The sequence below is a fragment of the Ovis canadensis genome, chromosome 2, assembly GCF_042477335.2.
Source record: "Ovis canadensis isolate MfBH-ARS-UI-01 breed Bighorn chromosome 2, ARS-UI_OviCan_v2, whole genome shotgun sequence".
Classification (NCBI taxonomy): Eukaryota; Metazoa; Chordata; class Mammalia; order Artiodactyla; family Bovidae; genus Ovis; species Ovis canadensis.
This window is the reverse complement of record NC_091246.1, coordinates 136,935,429-136,956,081: the sequence shown is the minus strand read 5'-3', so window position 1 is coordinate 136,956,081 and position 20,653 is coordinate 136,935,429. Positions and strand designations below refer to the sequence as shown.

General features: G+C 44.5%; 1 protein-coding gene across 1 annotated transcript in view; it reads right to left on the bottom strand.

Annotated features, from left to right (window-relative positions):
- The window catches only part of TTN (titin), a 275,748-nt gene that overhangs the window by 4,153 nt on the left and 250,942 nt on the right, over window positions 1-20,653 (bottom strand). The window contains exons 317-338 of the mRNA XM_069577076.1: window positions 19,786-20,073; window positions 19,367-19,666; window positions 17,205-19,271; window positions 16,779-17,081; window positions 16,376-16,681; window positions 15,987-16,277; window positions 15,595-15,891; window positions 15,149-15,454; window positions 13,568-13,873; window positions 13,200-13,481; window positions 12,421-13,014; window positions 12,010-12,297; window positions 11,609-11,908; window positions 10,829-11,131; window positions 9,953-10,255; window positions 9,267-9,851; window positions 8,833-9,138; window positions 8,445-8,744; window positions 7,239-7,814; window positions 6,824-7,129; window positions 5,855-6,448; window positions 103-5,732 (exon numbers count right to left, since the gene is read on the bottom strand). Of these exons, the coding sequence (XP_069433177.1) occupies window positions 103-5,732; window positions 5,855-6,448; window positions 6,824-7,129; window positions 7,239-7,814; window positions 8,445-8,744; window positions 8,833-9,138; window positions 9,267-9,851; window positions 9,953-10,255; window positions 10,829-11,131; window positions 11,609-11,908; window positions 12,010-12,297; window positions 12,421-13,014; window positions 13,200-13,481; window positions 13,568-13,873; window positions 15,149-15,454; window positions 15,595-15,891; window positions 15,987-16,277; window positions 16,376-16,681; window positions 16,779-17,081; window positions 17,205-19,271; window positions 19,367-19,666; window positions 19,786-20,073 (14,831 nt within the window). The remainder of the gene's footprint in view (window positions 1-102; window positions 5,733-5,854; window positions 6,449-6,823; window positions 7,130-7,238; window positions 7,815-8,444; window positions 8,745-8,832; window positions 9,139-9,266; window positions 9,852-9,952; window positions 10,256-10,828; window positions 11,132-11,608; window positions 11,909-12,009; window positions 12,298-12,420; window positions 13,015-13,199; window positions 13,482-13,567; window positions 13,874-15,148; window positions 15,455-15,594; window positions 15,892-15,986; window positions 16,278-16,375; window positions 16,682-16,778; window positions 17,082-17,204; window positions 19,272-19,366; window positions 19,667-19,785; window positions 20,074-20,653) is intronic.

Here is a 20,653-nt window from a genome sequence, read left to right as displayed (position 1 = left end):
ACTCTTAAACTTTCTTTGGGAGTTGGGAAAAAGGGAAGAGGGTTAGTTTTCTTTCTTTTTTTTTTTTTTTTTAGAAAATAAGGTCATTTAAGAACCAGTTACCTTTCCATCCTTTGTCCAAATGACAGTCGGCTGGGGTTCTCCAGTAACTTTAACTGCAAATTTAGCAACACCGTCTGAAGAAACAGTGGTATCCTGCAGACCAGTAACAATTACTGGTTTTGTGGAAATTGGTGCAGGAGCTTTGGGTTCAGTTTTCTTGGTTTCTGTTGACTCAGCAGTTTTCTGAGCTGCTTTCTTGGTTTCTGATATGCTTGACACCTGCTCATGGATACTCTTAAAGGCTTGTCCCACAAATTGGAAGTTAGTTTTGGAAGTTCCACCCTCTCCAGAAACCTCACAAACGTATTCTCCACGATCGGATTCGGTGAGGTTGAGGATTTTGAGCTCATAGGTACCATCTGCAGAATAGTGAAACTGGAAATGCCCGTTTTCCTTCAGTCTCCTGCCGTCTTTGTACCAGGTGACCTCTTTTGCACATAATGCACTACTTTCAACCACACAGGTCAGCTTCGCTATGTCTTTAGAAGCTTCTGCTTTCAAGGACTGAATTATCTTAGGTGGGGCAGCAACTGGCAACTGCTGAACCTTTTCTGTTGGTGTGGGTTTTGTCTCTGTGGGTGGCACAGCTTTAGGGTGAGGAGTCACTGGTTCTGGGGATTTCACTCTTTTTGGAGACTTGGCTCCTTCTGGGGATTTTACCCGAGGCTCCGGGGACTTGACTCTCGGTGGTGCCGTCACAGTCTTTTCAGTAACCCTGGCCTTCTGAACGGTCAGAGTAAACTGCACCTCTTGCCTCCCTTCGCTGTTCTCAACCACCACGCTGTAGCTGCCCTCATCTGAAGCCTGGACTGAAGAGATCTCAAAAGTTGACTTGTACTTTGAGGTGGTCACTTGGCGGCGGGCAGAAGTGCTTATGACTTGTCCCCCACGCAGCCATGTCATAGTTGGTACCGGCTCACCATCTGTATCGCAAGAGAACCTTGCAGACTCACCTTCGTAGACGGTTATGGACCTTGGCTTTGTGAGAATTCTTGCTGCCAAAGTCGTCTTGATCTTTCTGTGTGTGGACTTTTCTTCCATCGACTTTTCTTCGATTGCAGCACTTTTCATTTCTGCGGACGCATGGTGTTCATAGGAGGAGAGACTTTCCCGGGTCTCCGTCATCAGTGATTTCATTTCCCTGACGGAAGAGGAAGCTTCCATCTCAGATGTTTTCTTAAAGGACGAAACTGCATATGCCTCTGTTCTTGTCAGCTCAGGGAAGACAGATCGGGGAACCTGTTCGTCTTTGCGCTGGGAAGCATAGGTAGTGTAATCCCCTCCTGTGACGTCCAAGGTCGCATAGTCAGAAGCCTCACCTTTGTAGTTGGTGCACACAACACGGTATGTTCCACTGTCATCAATGTGACAGTCCAGAATTTCTAGGGTCAGGACCCCACTGGTGTTGGTGTAATGAATCTTACTGCTCTCTTGGAGTTCTACACCATTGTGGTACCATTTGACCTCCGCAGTTGGTTTTGACTGAACGTTTAAGATAAAACGTGTATTTTGGCCGCAGGGAACCCGGTGGGAACGCATCCTCAGTGTGATTCGAGGCGCGTGGTCCAGTGTAAAAGGCTGCTGAGTCAAAACCTCATACTGCCTTTCCGATGTCTTCTGAGTCTTTAGAGCGGCTTTCATGGACTCATACCTGGAAAAGATATCAAATCGTGCCGACCTCTCAAATCTTGACAGTGATCGCTCACTAGACACAGGGCTGGGGGAACGTGGACGAGTCCTCTCTGGGGTAGGAGACCTTCTTTCTACATCTTCTTCATCTTCTTCATCTTCATATTCCTCAGCTGGCCGTGGCCGCGGCCGGATCAGCTCGGATACGGGCCTCATCAGCTCGATGTAGGTGGGAGACAATGAGCGCCGGCGTCTCAGCAGCCTGGACACCGAGGAGGACGTCTCTCTCTGTGCGTGTTTGGAGATCTCATATTCTTCCTCGATTTCCGTTATTTCGGTCACTTCTCTCTGGCGTCTTGATTTCTTTCTAGACTTTGCTTCCTTCGCCAGGTGGTCCAGCTCACTCTTGTATTCTGAGAGGCGCTGGGTGGTGGTGACGGGCCGCAGCAGCTCGTGGTCCTCTCTCTCGGCCATGATCCTCTGCCGCTGATGGGCCTGCCTGTGCGAGGCGCGGGCATGCCGCTCCCGCAGCTCTGCGTAGCTTGTGCTGGTCTCTTCCCTGGTTGGGATGTGATAGGTTGAGTATCTGAAGTCTCTTCTTGCTTCCTCCACCTTGACGTGAGCTTGTGGGGAAGAATAACGCAGACTTGAAAGCTCAAAACGAGGAGGGCTCCGGCTCGGGGGTGAGGCTGAAAAACCCAGTTCCAGCTCTTCTTCAAGACGCAGCCTCTCTTCCTCTGTTCTCTTCATCGCCAGGTAGTCGTCAATGGGCAGGAGTAATTCTTCGTCGGAGATGTCACCAAGAGAACGTCTCCTGGGTCTGTAATAATAGTAGTAATCGGGAGAAGGTGTACGCCGGCGGGCTGGTCTCACCATTTCAAGGTCATCTTGGGACAGTTTGGGAATCCGCCACCTAGGTCTGTATTGATCGGTGATGCGTGGGAGAGGCATTACATAGAACTGCTCCCATCTTGAAAGGCGGATGCGCTTGGGCCTCTTCTGTACAACTCTGTCAATCTTCCCAGGCATTTCAAATTGATCCCGTATCTTCTTATACCACTTCATGTCAGACATGGGCACGAACTGCTTAATGTGTTGGTCTTCTTCTATGGTGGTCTGTTTGTACTTGCGCGGCTCTGGGACTTCGTACGGCATGCGGAGCTTCCGCTCCTCCTTCTTTTCTTCCATCTCAAGCCGGTATTCCCCTTTCACGGTCTTGGTGCTGACGGCTGGTTTGTAGAGGATGGCAGCTTCTCTCAGCGCCTCCTGGGCGACCTGCGTCAGCGGCACAGCCTCAGTGCCAGAAAGAATTTCAGCCATTCTCAGGGTCTTGTTAATCTGTCTCTGCACGTGTCGTTCGTGCTCCTCTTTTGTCTTGAATTCCTGTTTGACATACCTTAGGCGTTCCACTTGTAGGTGGGCCTGGCAGCTGGTGGATCCAGCTGTATTTGTGGCTGTGACCCTGTAATAACCAGTGTCTTCCGGCAAAGTATCCCTGATGTGAAGAGCGTAATAATCCAAGCCTTCATGGATAATTTCAATGTTAGGCCCAAGGGAGAGTGGCCGACCATCTTTCTCCCATTTTAACGTTGGTGGGGGGATGCCAGACACTCTGATCTCAAAGCAGACACTTTGGCCTTCTTGGCATTCTGCGTTTGCCAGTAGCCGTTTGAACATGGGTCTGAGGGTCGTATCTGATGGAGGTGGGTGTGGAGTTACAGTCAGCTTTGCTTTGCAGCTGTCCTCACCGTATTTGTTCCTTGCCACAACGGTATATTCGGCGTCATCATCCATAGTTACGCTGTTGATTGTTAATTGGTAAAGACCTTTGTCCGACTCAAATATGTACTTCCTGTCATCATCACCTGGTTTGATTTTCTGACCTGATTTGTACCACGTTACTCGAGGCTCTGGGTGGACAGTTATGGTTACACCAAACCGGACATTTTCACCCACATAAGCTGTCTTGTTATAGAGAGGTAGGGTGAATTCAGGTGGTCTTTCCAGGAGTCTCATGGTATCTGTTCTGCGCTTAAGTTTCTTCACAGTTCTACGGCAATAATAGTCGTAAACTTCTCTCACACCTTTAACAAAGAGCTCTGCATAAGAACTGTCTTCACCATAGTCATTGACTACTTTGCATCTGTAGGTACCATCATCAAATTTGGTGATGTCTTTGACATACATGGTGGCCACTCCATCTTCATATGTGATTTCATATTTCTCACTGTTCTCCAGCTGTCTGACACCGAAGTACCAAGTCACCTGGGTTGACTGATCGTAATTTTCAATTCTGCATACATATTTGACATAGCCTCCTTCTTCTCCAACTGCATGCATTATCTGCCCAGAAACGGGGCCGATTTCAATGGATGCCACTTTAACTTTAGCAATGCTCACTCCCTTCTGAGATCGAATTGCACCACCACAGGAGATCCGGGCTGCAGACACAACCATGTTGAGGTCTTTCTTGACTAGGGTGTGGTAGTAGCGTCGGTGTTTCAATGTCCTGATCACTTTAGTACTGACTCTTTCTGTCTTCTGCTTCAGCCATGGATGCTGAAGGGCCTCAGATGCTGTCATGCGAGATTTTCTCTCTTTCACTAATAACCGGTCAACAAAGTCCATGGCTTCGAGGCTGATCTCTTGGAATGCTTCTTCATCAAAGGTGTATTCAGCATTCATGATGTTCTCAATGACCTGCTGGTTAGTTTCGGCCAGGAATGGATTGATGCCACTCAACAGCACGTACACCAGTGTTCCAAGAGACCACATGTCCGTGGCTGTGCTGACAACATCATGCTGGTGGACCTCAGGAGCATAGTATTCAGGGGCAGTGAACTGAAGCCTAAAGTTGTCCCCTGGCTTCAGCTGACGGGCTTGACCAAATTCTATGATTTTAATGGTGGAGCTCCTTCTTGTTTGGTAGATGATGTTGTCTGGTCTAATGTCAAAGTGTCCAATATTATGGCTGTGTAAGAACTCAAGTGCTTCGCACACCTGGCGAACATAGCTTACAATTTCTCTCTCATTAAGTTCAAAAGCACTTGTGTTAATGCGCTCAAATATGTCAAGTCCTGATAGGAACTCAAAGATCATAACTAATTCTTCCATGCTTTCAAATGATTCATGGAGGTATAACATGTTTCGGTGCCTAGCTATATTTAGAATGGAAATTTCTTTCTTTACCAAAACTTGATCAGTCCCTTTGACTTTCACAAATTTGGCCATGTACGTCTTCTTTGAGGATGTTTCAACACAACGGTGGACAATTCCAAACTGACCACGCCCAAGATCTTCAGCAATCATATATTTCTCATAAAGCTCCTTGGTTGAAGAGTGGGATGCTTTGGTCATAGAAACTTCCCTGGTTTCATCTACCTCTTCATCATAGTTCATAGCCCTGGTCTTGTCTTCTTTGGTTACTGTTGGTTCTGAAGGCTCAGAAGGTTTGCTTAGGCCAAATTTATTCTCTGCTATTATACGGAACTGGTAACTTGTTTTTCCAAATAAGTTGACCACGGTATAACGTGTTTCTCGGGCCTGTCCTACCCGGATCCATCTTTCTGCGGTGGTTGCACACTTTTCAACAATGTAGTTGGTGACTTTGCTGCCACCATCAGAAGCTGGCTCAGTCCATGTTAAGTTCACAGAATCTCGTGACACGTCACTAACTTTGACTCCTCTGGGGGGGTCGGGAACATCAGCCACATCCAGTTCAACTGTCTTCTGGTCAATTCCAAATCTGTTTTTAGCACAGACCACATAGAAACCAGCATCTTTTCTCTCCACTCCATTGGGGAAAACAAGTGATGTGAACGACCTTGTGACAATAACTTGGTAGTGGCCATTGTTGTCGATGAGATCTTGTCCTTTCTGCCAGGTGATCACTGGATCTGGTTTGCCACTGAATGGGATCTTGATGCTGATTACCTCACCTCGGAGAGCGTGGACTGCTCCCATGCCTTCAAGATTTTTAGGCAAGTGTATCTTGGCTGGAACTGTATCAGAACAAAAGAAGGAAGAATATAATTTAACAACACCCAAAACTATATAAGAGTGCCCCACCCTATTAATAATATGTAACCTTGCGCCAAAATGATGTCTACTGATGTGTTTTTACCTTCTACATCCAAGGAGGCAGTGCCAGACACAGACCCTCCTTGGTTGGTAGCTCTGACTTGGTAAACGGTGGCATCATCATCTGTGACGCTTGCAATGATGAGCTGGTGGTAGCCACCCTTAAACTCTTGAATCCTGTACTTTAATCCATCTGCGATGATTTCTTTGCCTTGTCTGTACCATTTCACAATTGGTTTCGGATGACCAGTCACTTTGCAGACCAAAGTAGCATTGCTCTGATATCTGACATTTAGATTTCTCAGTTCCTCTTTAAAGTGTGGTGCCTGAATTGGGACATCAGATTTGGGATTGACAGGTTCTGATATTTCACTCCATTCACTCTCCCCACCTAGGTTTTCACATTTCACACGGAACTCATATTCAAGACCTTCAATAAGGTTTTGTACTGAAAAGACGGTTTCGCGAATTTCATCTGTCGTCACAGCAATCCACTTGTTCTGCTTCTTCTCACGCTTCTCAAGGTAGTAATTTCTAATCTTTGCACCTCCATCGCTGGCAGGTGGCTTCCAGGCCACAACACAAGAGTCTTTTGTGACAGCAGTAACAGTTGGTTTGCCAGGGGCACCTGGCTTTTCTGTTTAAAACAAAGAAAAAGCATTTGACTCGTCAGGTGAAACAGACAGCTTTATGAAGAGCTTATTTTAAAAAAATAAATAAATTAAATGTTACGAACCCAAAGTTCTACTAATGATAGCTAATCCAGAAAAATGAAATTGGTTACTTTATGCTAAGAAACTTATCAAAATAGAAAGTTCCTTTTTAAAGAAGAAGGGGAGAGGGTATATATGTGCCCTTTTAGATCAGCAAAATTCAAGTGACATAAAAGACACTTTACTTTAGCTGAATCTTTGCTGTCTCCTTTCAAAAGTCATTTCTGTTGGGAAAAAAAAAGTTTTACATACAGATGGGATTTTGCTATAGGAAGACTGTCTGTAGAGGTTGTACTCACCAAATGGACTCTTAATGATCACAACTGAGGAGACTTCTAGAGGTTCACTGATGCCAAACATGTTCTGAGCCGAAACCCGGAAGTAATACCCAGCATTTTCTGTGAGATTCACAATTCTACAGGTTGTCACTGAGATGGCTGAAGACACCAATTGCCATTCAGCCCCTTCCTTGGCCTCACATTTCTCCACCACATAATTGGTGATCCAAGAGCCTCCGTCATCTGCAGGTGGTTTCCAGCTGATCACCACAGAGTTCTTCAATAGAGCTTCAATCACAATTGGTCCTGTAGGTTTGTCTGGTTTATCTGTTGGGGGAAAATACAATTGTAGTGGTCTCTATAGTGTGCCTCCCAAGACCTTTCTTTCTTTTTTTTTTTTAAAGAAGAAAAACCACTGAAAAGGAAAACAAAATACCTTGTATTTCCACATCAAGCATGGCATCGACCGTTCCAAGGACATTGCTGAGCTGAACTTTGTATTTCCCAGCATGAGTCTTACGCTGGACGTTCTTCATGACAAGATGAGTATAGTGCTCTGTGTTTTCTATAGTAATGTTTTCTGAGTTTTGCAAAAGTTTCTGGCCACGGAACCAAGTGATGGCAGGTACTGGGCGGCCAATGTACATGACATGAAGTCGAAGCGTCGAACCCACAGCACCATAATACTTCTCTTTCAGCGGGTAACCAGGATGGAACTGTGGTGTTGCTTGCAGGAGAAGCTTACTGCTGGATTCTACTTCTCCAACCTCGTTGGTAGCTACGCAGGTATAAACACCTTCATCTTCCTGTTCCTCCGTCATTACTGTTAGAGTATGTGTGCGTCCATCTGAAGACATTTTGTACTTGCGGCTTTGTACGAGCTCCTTACCAAATCGGAACCACTTAATGTCAGGCAGAGGCCTTCCGACAATCTGGCATGAGAGTTGAGCAGCTTCGCCCAGTTTGGTGGTAACATCCTTCATTTCTTTGCGTACTCCTGGGGCTTCTCCAGCTAAAGGGTATGAAAATGCATAATATTAGTGCATTATTGTCACTACTGGATCTGTAATCCACTGTCCTTGTGTATCAGGAATGAATTCATCGTACTGATTGATACTCTTATTAGACACCATGATTTACATGAGTCTAATTCTTAAGTCTTCACAGTGATTGGAGGATCATCTGGAAAGTAGAGATTCAATGAGGATATCATATTATTATGTAGAGTGACTTTTTTATGATTGGGAGGCATTAACTATGTATGGGGTTTGGGGGAAATGTGAGTTCATTATAAACCCTTGTATCTTTGCCCTTAACTTAGGTTCAGTGAAGGGGGTACACTTGTTGACACTTTGTCTTATTAGGAGTATTAAAATCCATTGTATTCATGAGAGAAATTGCTCTAGGCATGTGCTCAGTTCAGTGCATCTAATGGTTTACTGCTGAGGCTTTGTGCTTGGAATGACTCCCTCTAGAATGTATCAACTGTTCCCTTTGTGCACATATGCCAAACTGAGTTCTTTCTTTCCAAACACTTGCTCTCTAATAAAGCTTTCTGGAGACCTACCTAGTATAGAGGAAGAAGTAACCTTTACATGTTGCTTAGTTTGTAAATGAAAGCAGAGAACTAACGGCTACTTACACGTTAGTTTGGTCTTTACAGACATAGCGGTTCTTCGAGGTCTGCTCAGCCCCGTCTCGTTCTCAGCGAAAACCCTGAATTCATACTCTGTAGCTTCCAGCAAACCTCCTATTGTGAACTGCCTGTCTTTGATGCGGTCCTTACTGCTCTTCTTCCAGGCACTGTCTCCAGATTGTCTGTATTCAACCCAGTATCCAAGGATTTCTTTGCCACCATCGCATTCGGGTTTCTCCCACTGCAGAGTGACGCTGTCTTTGGATATTGAAAGAATCTCGAGTTCTCCAGGTTGGCTTGGCTTATCTGAAATATTTGAAAACAGTTGTAATGGAAAGAGAGCAAAGATGGCTTGACGCTCTGATTCTAGCCCCTTCAGAAATTCTTTCCTTACCAAATGGATCTTTGCAAACAACTGGTTCAGATGCAGGGCTGGTCTCGCTTAGGCCAACGTCGTTCTGCGCAATGATGCGGAACTGATACTCGGCATCAGGAACGAGCCCGGTGACGGTGTACATTGTGGTGGTGATCTGAGTCTTGTTGTGTCTGACCCACTTGTCAGTTGAGGTCTCCCTGCGTTCAATGTAATAGCCCGTGACCCGAGAACCACCATCATCTTTAGGCCGGGACCAGGACAAGCTGACAGAACTCTTGGTCACATCGAGTATTTCTGGAGGATTGCTTGGAGGCTCGGGAGGGTCTAAGAATGTAAGTGGAAAACACACATGTTAGGGTACAGTTCCAACTCTTGTAAGCTGGTGATTTTCATTTTGAAACAAAAGAGTACTGAGAGGAAGTTTACAGTGTTATGGTTGGAAGAGCACTTACTCAGTGGTGTTTTTGGTATGACGGGTTCCTCCGATTTCAAGGGTTTGCTTATACCAAACTGGTTTTCTGCTGAAACACGGAAATGGTATTCCACATTTTCTTTGAGGCCTTTTACCACCAGAGATGTACCTCGGACTCTGGAGTCAATGGTGTACCAGGCGGATTTAGGCACTTCGCGTCTCTCCAGGATGTACCCTAAGATGTCAGCACCACCATCATCGGCAGGGGGTCTCCAGCTGACCCTTACAGAGCGAGCTTGTATGTCATCATATTCAAGTGGCCCTTCTGGAGTGTTGGGATTTCCTATCACCCTGACCTTGATGTAGACAGCCTTCTTGCCACATTTGTTTTCCAGAACCAGGTCATAAGTGCCAGAGTCATCCCTGTCTGCTTCTTTGATTACAAGCTCAGTGTGAGTTTCAGAGGTTGCAATCATGGCACGCTTACTAACGTCTTGGCCTTCCTTGGTCCATTTACATATTGGGAATGGTTTTCCTTTGATTGGTATGGTAAGTCTGATGACTCCACCTTGTCTTACTAAGATACCTTCCTGGTATCTTTCATCAAGTTCACAGTCAGGATATTCTGGGGAGAAAGGTAAGGTTACGATTAGCATTTTGGGACACAGGCATAGGAAATAAGTCTCAAGGCAAATATAGCAAAAAGTAAGTGATCCCATCTCTTACCAAGCATTTCTGTGACTTTGACTGTTCCTGGTACCTCAGCAGGCTCCCCAGGTCCACCAGCGTTACAGGCTAGGACACGGAATCTGTATTCGGCACCCTGAGGTAGGTGTGTGAGAGTATACTCCCGAATTTTGGTTGGGGTGGTGTTGCATTTGGTCCATTCATGTTGATCGACTTTTTGCATTTCGATCAAGTAGCCTGTGACTTTAGATCCTCCTTCATCTTCTGGTACGCTCCAGGCCAGGGAGACTGATGTCCTTGTTGTGTCAGTAACTCTTGGGTTTTGTGGCTTTCCTGGAGGAGCTGGAAAATAAGAACAATAACATACTTGTTAAAGGTTTCTGCAAAGTTGAAAATCAGATGCTAAAAACCTAATGATTTCAGTGAATTGTGGAGACATGGAATATAACATTAGGCTATTTTTCATTTTGTAAATATTTAATTCATTTTATCAGTTAAAACTACTTAAAACTCTTGCTTTTTCCTTTGTCTTATATATGCTTTGTTTCTGATCACTAATACTATCTTCCATTTAATATCAGTCTTTAAACTGCTTTGAGAAATACTAACTTGCTTAAAAATTTTAACTGTGATATCATGAGTTCTATTTTAAAGAGGGAGAAGTAGATTCAAGAGAAGAATATAAGAAGTTACTTCTCCAATGCTGCTAAGGGTTGGGAGTGGGGAGAGGATTGACGACAAAGGACACAAATGAACTTTTTGGGCTGATGGAAATATTCTATAATTTGATTGTGGTGGTGGTGGTGGTTATACAACCATACATTTCCCCAAACTCACAGAATTCTACATTTCAGGAAGGTGAACATTATTATATTAAATTATGTCTCAATGAACTTTTATACAGAAGGTATTTACCAATTGGATCCATGGCAACGGTGGGTTTGGAAGGACGGCTTGGTTTTCCAGTTCCTCTCACGTTAATGGCCGTGACACGGTGTTCATATTCCAAGCCTTCAATAAGGCCAGTGGAACGGTATCGTGTCATTGTCACTGGCACTTTATTTACACGGACCCACCGATCTGCTCTCACTTCTTTGCGTTCCACGATGTATCCAGTCACTTGGGAGCCACCGTCATCTTCTGGTGGGTACCAAGTAAGTGTCATGCCCTCACGGGAGACATCGAATATCTGTAACGTTTCTGGAGGTCCAGGAATGTCTGCAGCAAGACAGAGGTAAACACACCATGGCACCATGAATAAATTAAAGACCCATATATTGTGTGTCTCGGATATACCATTTTAAACAGGTATGTAAGACTCTTAAGACTATTTTTCTAGTGTTTTCATTTTTGTACCTTTCTTGCTGTTCCTCATTTTCTTCAACTTCATAAACATTTTAAATGTGTATTCTGTATTTTTTCCTCACTGTAACAGCCAGTCTTCCCTCCCTCCTTCCTCTCCTTCTATCCATCCTTTCCTAACTCCCTCCTCTCTTTCTTTCATAAAAAAACAAAACAAAACAAAAACCTTAACCATGTTGAAAACCCCTCCAAGAAAAGGAGGTATAGAAACCTTAGAATGACCCTGGGATTAATTTTGGACCTCTTTTTACTTACATAAGGGCATATTAAAAACAAATTCCTTCTTGTTAACATTTAGAGGTGAGGAGAATGGCAGAAGGGCTCAGGACTTACTGATGCTGCTGCGACATTCTATGACTTCAGACTGCAAGTAGGATCCAATCCCAAAGCGGTTTGTCGCAGCCACCCGGAACACATACTCGTTTCCTTCGATGAGTCTGGTAAACTTGAATGTTGATCTGGTCACCGACTCAGACACAGGCAGCCATCCCGGGCGGTGGGCATCACGTTGTTCTACTACATAGCCACTCAGCGGAGCGCCACCGTCCAGTTCGGGTGGTTCCCAGGAAATGGTCACTGAAGTAGCATCAATTTCATCAACCTTGATAGGCCCAGATGGTGGACCGGGCTTGTCTACAAAAGAAAAGGAAATTCCAGATATTAATTTTCACTTCAAATCAAAATTGGGTGACTGAGCATGAACAATTTGGTTGTGCCTTTTCCCATGTTCCTACCGAGAATGATGACTTTAATGGTCTCTGACGTAGTTCCAGTTACATTCTTCAGTTCAAGTACATAGTCTCCAGTATCTTTGATAGTGGTTTCCCGGATGGTTAATTTAGCTACCTTAGTATGAGTTTCAACTGTGACACGCTCTGATTCTCTTAGTTTAGAACCAGCGAAGAACCAGGAAGCAGCAGGAGGTGGGCGACCAGCGATTGGTATCACCAGCTCTACCGGTTTGCCAGCTGGGACATGGATGGTCTTTTGAGGCATTGTAGAAAGATCAATTGTTGGCAACACTATGAGAAAGAAAGTAGGTATTTATTCTTAAGTATAATTTCTAATCACAGGATGTCATGAATTCTGAATGTTTCCTTCATTTTGCTTTACTATTATTGTTATCTTGGTGTTTTGGTACATACCTCTGAGGTCTTTTACAGTCACGGCTGTGACGATCTCTCTTGGTTCTGACACACCTTTCTCGTTTTGTGCCCTTACTCTAAATAAGTACTGTTCACCTTCATTTAAGGAAATAACAGTGTGCTCTAGGACTGTGGGTTTTAAGGTGACAACCTTCATCCATCTCTCAGTGCCAGCTTTGCAGGCCTCGAGAACGTAGCCAGTGAGTCGGCTCCCACCGTCATAGAGTGGTTTCTCCCAGGCAAGGGTAACAGTGGATTTGGTGACATCGACCACTTCTAGCTTCGTAGGCACCAAAGGCACTTCTGAGACCAGAACTGCATCAGATGTTTCACAAGGCTCTCCAATGCCATAAATATTTTCTGGCAACACCCTGAAATAGTACATGGTTCCTTCTATAAGTCCAGAAATCCTGTAGAGTGTCTTGCTGCATTTGGTAGTTACTGTTTTGAATGCTCTCATGGCAGCTTCACGCTTTTCAATAATATAATTGTTGACAGGTGCTCCACCATCAATTGTGGGAACTTCCCAAGTGATGGTCACAGAATCTCTTGATACTTCCTTAACTCTCACTGAAGGACAGGGGCCAGGAGTATCTAAAAAAACAGAGAGAATGAAGGATCCATACTTCTTATTTGACAGATTAGTTGATAGATTCTGCGGGGAAGGGGTTAGGAAAATATACTTAACATAGTTCCTTCTAGAGAGGTGATCAATCAGAGGTCAAGGTGTTTGTTTTTAAAGAATCTACTCATTGCATAGTATTAAGACCAATACTTACCGTATACTTTAACGAGGACAGTTGCTGATTTCTTGCCAGATTGGTTTTCGGCTTCAATGGTGTATTTTCCAGCATCGTACCGGTTGACTTTGTCCACAATAAGCAGAGAATAACTCTCAGTGTTGTCAATGATTGCCCGACTTGCAAGGTCAATGCCCTTTTTGGTCCATGTGATGACGGGTGGTGGTCTTCCAGATACAGACACCATCAGCCGTAGTGAGGCCCCAGCTCTGATGGTCACGGTCTTCTTCAAGTCATCTGCAAGCTCCAGATCTGGTATTTCTGGAAAGTAAATGTCAAAGCTTAATTAATTTATGAACAAGTGTGATAAGAAAAATAATTCACCTAAAACCTTGAATTAGAAATACCCAGTCTTTCCACAGGCTCAATTTCTGCAGTTGACTCGCTGTATTCGCTCATGCCCTTCACGTTCACAGCAGCAACTCTGAAGGAGTATTTCTGGCCCATTTTAAGGTCTGTCACAGTGAATTCGTTGTTTCTTATTGTGGCTTTGGTATGCACTCGGTACCACTGATCAGTGTCCTTCTCTTGCATTTCAAGAACATATCCTATGATGTCAGTGCCACCATCATACATGGGCTTGGTCCAGGCTAAACTGATGCTGTGCTTGGTGGTATCTACAACGCGTGGAGCAGAAGGTGGTCCAGGGGTATCTGTGGAAAGAAGGATATTATACACATAAGGAAGCTATGAGATTTGTATTTTTGATTTGTAAGATTCACTCAGGCATTGATTGCTGTTCTTTGTCTACACTCACTGAGACGCTCTTTGTAACTAAGGTCTTCTGATATTACAAGATGGCACTGTGTGTTCTGGAGTTACTATTTTTATTATTTTAAGAGTTAAAAACTTCTTTAGACAGGCAGATGTTTCTCCCTGGCCATCTTGGCTAGATACACTGTGTCCTACTAAGTTCATTGCTTACAGTACTCATTCTCAGGGACTTTTTTTTTTCTCTTTTTGGCTGTGCCCAGTGGCATATAGGCAGAGAAGGCAATGGCAAGCCACTCCAGTACTCTTGCCTGGAAAACCCAATGGATGGAGGAGCCTGGTGGGCTGCAGTCCATGGGGTCGCTACGAGTTGGACGCCACTGAGCGACTTCACTTTCACACATTGGAGAAGGAAATGGCAACCCACTCCAGTGCTCTTGCCTGGAGAATCCCAGGGACGGGGGAGCCTGGTGGGCTGCCGTCTATGGGGTTGCACAGAATCGGACATGACTGAAGCGACTTAGCAGCAGCAGCAGTGGCATATAGGAACTTAGTGAACCTGTGCCCCTGCAGTGGAAGCACAGAATTTCAACTTCTGGACCACTGGGGAAGTCCCAGGACCTTTCTTTGGGAGCTCAGCTTTCAACAAGTCAATATTGTTGTCACCTCTACATTTCTAGTAAGTACAGGAATAAATATCTTCTACTTCCCCTGAGTCAATCCCAGTGATTTATTCCTTTTAGTTCTTAGGCTTAAACTTTTTGTATAAGGATTTGCCAACTTATTTTTGAGGCTCTTGTGACAATTATTTTGTTAGGTACTTATTAAGATAGTAGAAACTTTCTGTTCTGCTAAGCCTCTTAAAGGAGACATTGTCCTTTTATTTCTCTTCAGTAGTTATTATCATTACAACAAAATTACCTCCATCCTTAGGAAGATTTGCAAGAGACATCCCTTTCATATTGGTAGTAGGAAAATATTTTTTTTTCACAGATTAGAAAATAACTGCAACGATTTCCAGCAATTTAACTGCTAACTTATCAACAGAAGTATTTGTTGAAATATTTTCTGTCTTAGGCTATAAAGTCCTTCTAACAAGCATATGCCTTTCTAGGCCAGTCATAGATTCTACGAGTTCTTGGAAACTGCATATTAGACAATTCTTTGTAATATGATTTTGATGGGCATTAGGAGTATGAATGAGTCTTGGAACTCACATGATGGTTCTCTGCAGGAGATAAAGTTGGAAGCTTCGCTGGGTTCGCTGTTACCAGCAGCATTTACTGCAGTCACCCGGAACTGGTAATCACAACCTTCCATTAGGCCAGTCACCTTCAGCCTGGTATCGTACACCACGTGGTCTTTGTTCACACGCGTCCAGCGCAGGCTCTTCTTCTCACGTTTGTCTACCAAGTAGTTGCTGATCTCATTGCCACCATCAGATTCAGGTTTCGTCCACTGAATGATGATATGCTCTTTGCCAGCTCCAACTTCTTCAGGTATGCCAGGTTGTGATGGAATAGCTGTTTATATTTTTATGAGAATAAAAGGTTGATCAGAATTGCACAAAATCACTATTTCTATGACTGTCTGCCCCCTGCCCACCCCATCCCCTGATCCCATGATGCTTCCACTGGTGAGTTGTTTAAGTGTTAATACTCACTGAAGGAGTTTCTGGCAACAATGGGCTCTGATTCAACAGGTACACCAGGGCCATATTTGTTTACTGCCCGCACTCGGAATATGTATTCGTTGTTCTTGATGAGTCTGGTAACCACATGGGATAGGGTGGGGCATTCGGCTTCCACAATCACCCAGTGGAGCCTGCTTGTCTCGCGTCTTTCCACGATGTAGTGAGTGATTTCTGCTCCTCCATCTTCCTGAGGAAGGCTCCAAGCTAAAGTGCACTTCTCCTCAGTTACTCTGCTGACGGTGAGCTTTCCACACGGGCCCGGGGAATCTAAAACAGATGTAGGGATGAGCAATGAGGAAGGTCCTTCTTTCTGCACACATTTGAGAAAGCTATGGAAATCAAAAATCATTTGACGCTCTTACCGAGAACTTTGACCAGGACAGACACAGCCTTCGTCCCACTGGCATTCTTCACTGTTAAAGTGTATTTTCCACTATCACTTCTGTCACAGAACTTGATCACAGCAGTTGCGCGTTTGCCAGTGTACTGCAGAGAGATTTTCTCACACATATCTAGTTCTTTGTCCCCTTTGGTCCAGATAATCTTGGGTTCAGGTTTGCCACCAACTGCAGCATCAAGAACAAGATCCGAGCCTGCTCTGATGGTGACCAGATCACCCTGCAATCTGGCATCCAGTTCAGCTCTGGGTGGAGCTGTCATAGACAAAATGTGAATGAATATATGATAGTCTGTTGTCACAGAAACTGTGATAATTTAAAAGGAGAACATGGATTATTATTATTATTTTTACCGTATTCATCTCGGCAAGTGACGGGGCCTGTGGATTCTGATCCTTTGCTAATTACGCCTGCTGCATTCTTGGCCAACACACGGAATTCGTAAGTGTCTCCTTCACTGAGAGCGGTAACGGTGAAGAAGTTGTCAGATACAATGGTGTAGTTGCACTTGAGCCAGCGACCGTCTCCAACTTCACTGACTGGCTTACGCTCTATGATGTAGCCCACGACCTTGCTGCCGCCATCATACACTGGGGCAGACCAGATCAGTGACACTGTCGATCGGGTGACATCCGTTACCTCTGGTCTTCCTGGTGCATCTGGAAGGGAGACAAAAGTGAGGTTAAATACAACTCTGAATTCTGCTAGTACTGATGATGATGATAAACAAATGTACCCTTAAATTCTGATACCTACCCACTGGGTTTTGAGCCATCACAGGTCTTGAAGCTTCACTGGCTTTGCTAACGCCTGCGGCATTGAGTGCATATGTTCTGAACTGATACTCCAGTCCTTCTACCAAACCGGTCACTTTGTAGTTGCACTCTAAGCACGGTACTTTGTTTTCTTTCACCCAAAGAATGGTGTTACGTTCTTTCTTTTCAACCCAGTAGCCGATGACTTTACTGCCACCGTCATGGTAGGGTTCTTCCCAGCGAATAGACATGGCATTGGCAGACACATAGTAGACCTCAGGTCTGGTAGGTGCACTTGGTGGGACTAAATATAAACAAAGGTATCAAAATATAAATAGAGTTTCAAAATATAAATACAGAATATAAATAACATTCAGGGGAAATATTTAGTAACAGAGACTTGGTAATATGATTTTAATTTTCTTACCAAATGGATGCTCAGCCACGATTGGTGCTGATTCTACAGGCTTGCTGACACCAAATCTGTTCTCTGAACTGACACGGAAAGAATATTCCATATACTTTGTGAGATGAGTGACTTTAATCTGAGTGCGCTTGACACTGGAATTGACAAGCTGCCAAGCTGTTGTACCCGATTCCCGCTTTTCAACAATGTAATTGGTAATATCGGTGCCTCCGTTGTCTTGAGGTTCCGCCCATGACAGGACACATGATTCAGATGAGATAGATGAGACTTCAATGGGGCCGGTTACGGGACCTGGCCTTCCGATGACCACAACCGTGATGGTAAATGTTTTAACACCAGCTGTATTTTCCAGGGTCAAGAAGTACCTTCCAGAGTCACCTCTCATGCTGTCCTTTACAGACAAGGTGGTTCTGTCTTTTGTCGTTGTGATACTCACTCGATCTGTCTCCTTAAGTCTCATTTCTTCAAGTTTCCATGTTACCTTGGGGGCGGGACGACCACTGATTGGCACGTCAATGGTAAATGTGCTTCCTGCTTTGCAGGTTATGAGCTGATTGGTGATTCCAGTGAGGTCAGCAGTGGGCTCAATCTGAGGCTCCTTGATGATGACAGAAGAGAAGGCTTCCCTGGGTTCACTGTAGCCAGCATCATTCTTGGCCTTCACACGGAATTCATATTCAGTGTTCTCAACGAGGCGCTCCACTGTGAAAGTCATCTGTTTGGTGTGACCAGCTTCAACCCAGAAGTCAGATCCCTTTTGTCTCATTTCGAGCAGGTAGCCAGTGATTCGGCTGCCTCCATCATGGTCAGGTTTAAGCCAAGCTAAGACTACAGAGGACTTGCTTGTGTCAACAATATCAAGTCTCCTAGGTGGAGCAGGTTGTTCTGTGGCTACCATTGGTTCTGGCATTTCATAGGGTTCACCAACACCATACTCATTTTCTGCAGAAACACGGAAATAGTATGGAACGCCTTCTAGCAGGTCACTGACCCTGAGGATCTGACGAATGCATTTCTCACTGACCACCTGCCAGCTACGGCGACTGGCTTCTCGTTTCTCTACCACATAGTGATGAATTCGGGCACCTCCGTCAAGGAGAGGGGCATCCCACATCAATGTAGCAGAGCCCCGGGTCACATCCTTGAAGGTGATCGGGCCAGGTGGTCCTGGAGAGTCCAGCACCTTTACGGTGAAAGTGATTGACTTACTACCGCTGTTGTTTTCTACAGTAAGGGTATATTTCCCTGCGTCACTTCTGTTGCACTTTTCCACGGTGAGGGTGCTGAAGGAATCTGTTGTGTGGATGTCAGCCCGAATGCTAAGGTTAGAGTCCGGTTTGCTCCATACAGCTGTCGGAGTTGGTCTACCCTGATAGGCAATGAAGAGGCGAATGCTGGCCCCAGCTCTCACAACATGAGTCTGCTTGAAGTTGGCATCGATGTCTAACTCAGGAGCTGATAATCGGTCAACTGCTTTAATGGTGCCAGTCACTTCACAGCTGTCTCCTTTTCCAGCAGCATTGACAGCACTAACCCGGAATTTGTATTCTTCACCTGCCTGCAGATCGGTGACTGTATATCTTGTTTTCACACACGCTTCTGCGTTCACCTTGTGCCAGTCTCCCAGGTCAGCTTTGCACATTTCAATAATGTACCCAATTATCTCCAATCCTCCGTCAAACACTGGCTTAGACCATTCTAAGCTCACAGTTGTCTTTGATGTGTCTGTCACTTTCACCACAGCAGGCGCGCCTGGTGGGTTGACAGGCTCTCTGCATTTGATTAGTCGTGAGACGCCACTTGCAGGTCCTACCCCTGCGGCATTTTCAGCCATGACGTGGAATTCATACTCGTTGCCTTCTGTCAGACCTGTGACTTTGAATCTTGTCTCACAGATGGGTCGTTTGCTGGTCACTTTCACCCATCGTGTGCTCTTCTTTTCTCTCCTTTCAAGGATGTACTGTTGAATTTCACTGCCACCATCTGATTCTGGCCTGGCCCATGTTAGAGTAATGCTATTGCCTGTTACATTACTAGGTTCTGGAGTGCCAGGGGCATCAGGAATAGCTGTGAGGTGAAAACAAAGAAAGACACCAATTAGACGTGTGTGCTTGGAAACTGACCTTATGACATAGTGCCTCTTGGTAAAAAAGGTCACTTACTGTACTGTATTTGAGCAACCACTGGGTCGGAATCCAGTGGCCGGCTAACACCAAACTTGTTAACTGCAGAAATACGGAATTGGTATTCATTGCCAGTTATTAGTTTTGTGGCTGTATAGCTGAGGCCTTCACAATTGTCCTCAATTAGTGCCCAAGCAAGTCTGCTGGTTTCCCGTTTTTCAATCAGGTAGTGAGATACGCGGGCACAGCCGTCATTGTGTGGCGCGTCCCACCACAGGGTCATCTTCTCGCCAGTTATATTGGTGAATCTTATTGGCCCAACTGGTTTTCCTGGTGTATCTGTAAGAAAAAGATTCTGGAGTTAGTTTCTTTTTGCTTGTCCATTAAAATGCAATTAGGCCTGTCTTTAATCCAAGTTCTGTACATTGTAAGATTAAGAAGCTATTTTAGAAGTTTACCTTGTACTCTCACTGTAATCTCTGCTTTTGTGGAGCCGGATGCATTTTTGGCTTCCACTCTGTATACACCACGATGGTCCCGAGTAGCATCTCTAACAAAGAGGCTGGTGGATCCAAGGACATCGGTTATTTCCATGTTCATCTTCTTCTCAATTTCTACTCCATCTTTGAACCAGGTTACTCGAGGTACTGGTCGTCCTTGTACCAAAGCTTTAATTCTAAGGCTCTCTCCAGATTTAATAGTGATACCATCAAAGTACTCAGGGCCAAACTCTACAGTTGGTGCAACTGTAAAAGAAATACAATTATATACATTAATTCGGTTTAATAAAGACGTAAACAAACATGTTTTTCATTAGCACCATATCATAAAACCTGGAAGGGTAATCCTTATACCAAAGGCTATTTTGAGAGTATGATTGACGGTTGAGAATTTAGACTCTAAGGTTAAACATGTGCATATTGTTATCTCCTTTGTTTGTCATGTTATTACTCTTGAATTTCCACTTGTAAAAAGAGGAATGACATATTTGTAGGTCATCTACTTCCTAATACTGCTGCATATTCAAACGAGTTCCTGTTCCACGCCATCAGCTGCACTCAGGCAAGATATCTGTGCTGTTGAATTCGTGCGATTTCAATAGAAATGGACTGTTATTCTTGAGAACTTCATTCTTTATTATAAATGACTGAAATTACAAAGCTAAAAACCATCCCCATTTGCATGCTATTTATGTGGAAATGAAATAATAGACGCAGTAAAAAGTTGATGCTAATCACATCTTTTTCTTCTCTTCATCTGGAGAGGTAGAAAAATCTAATTCATCTACCTAACAACCTTTGGTAATCTGTATGAAGCATTGGTTTT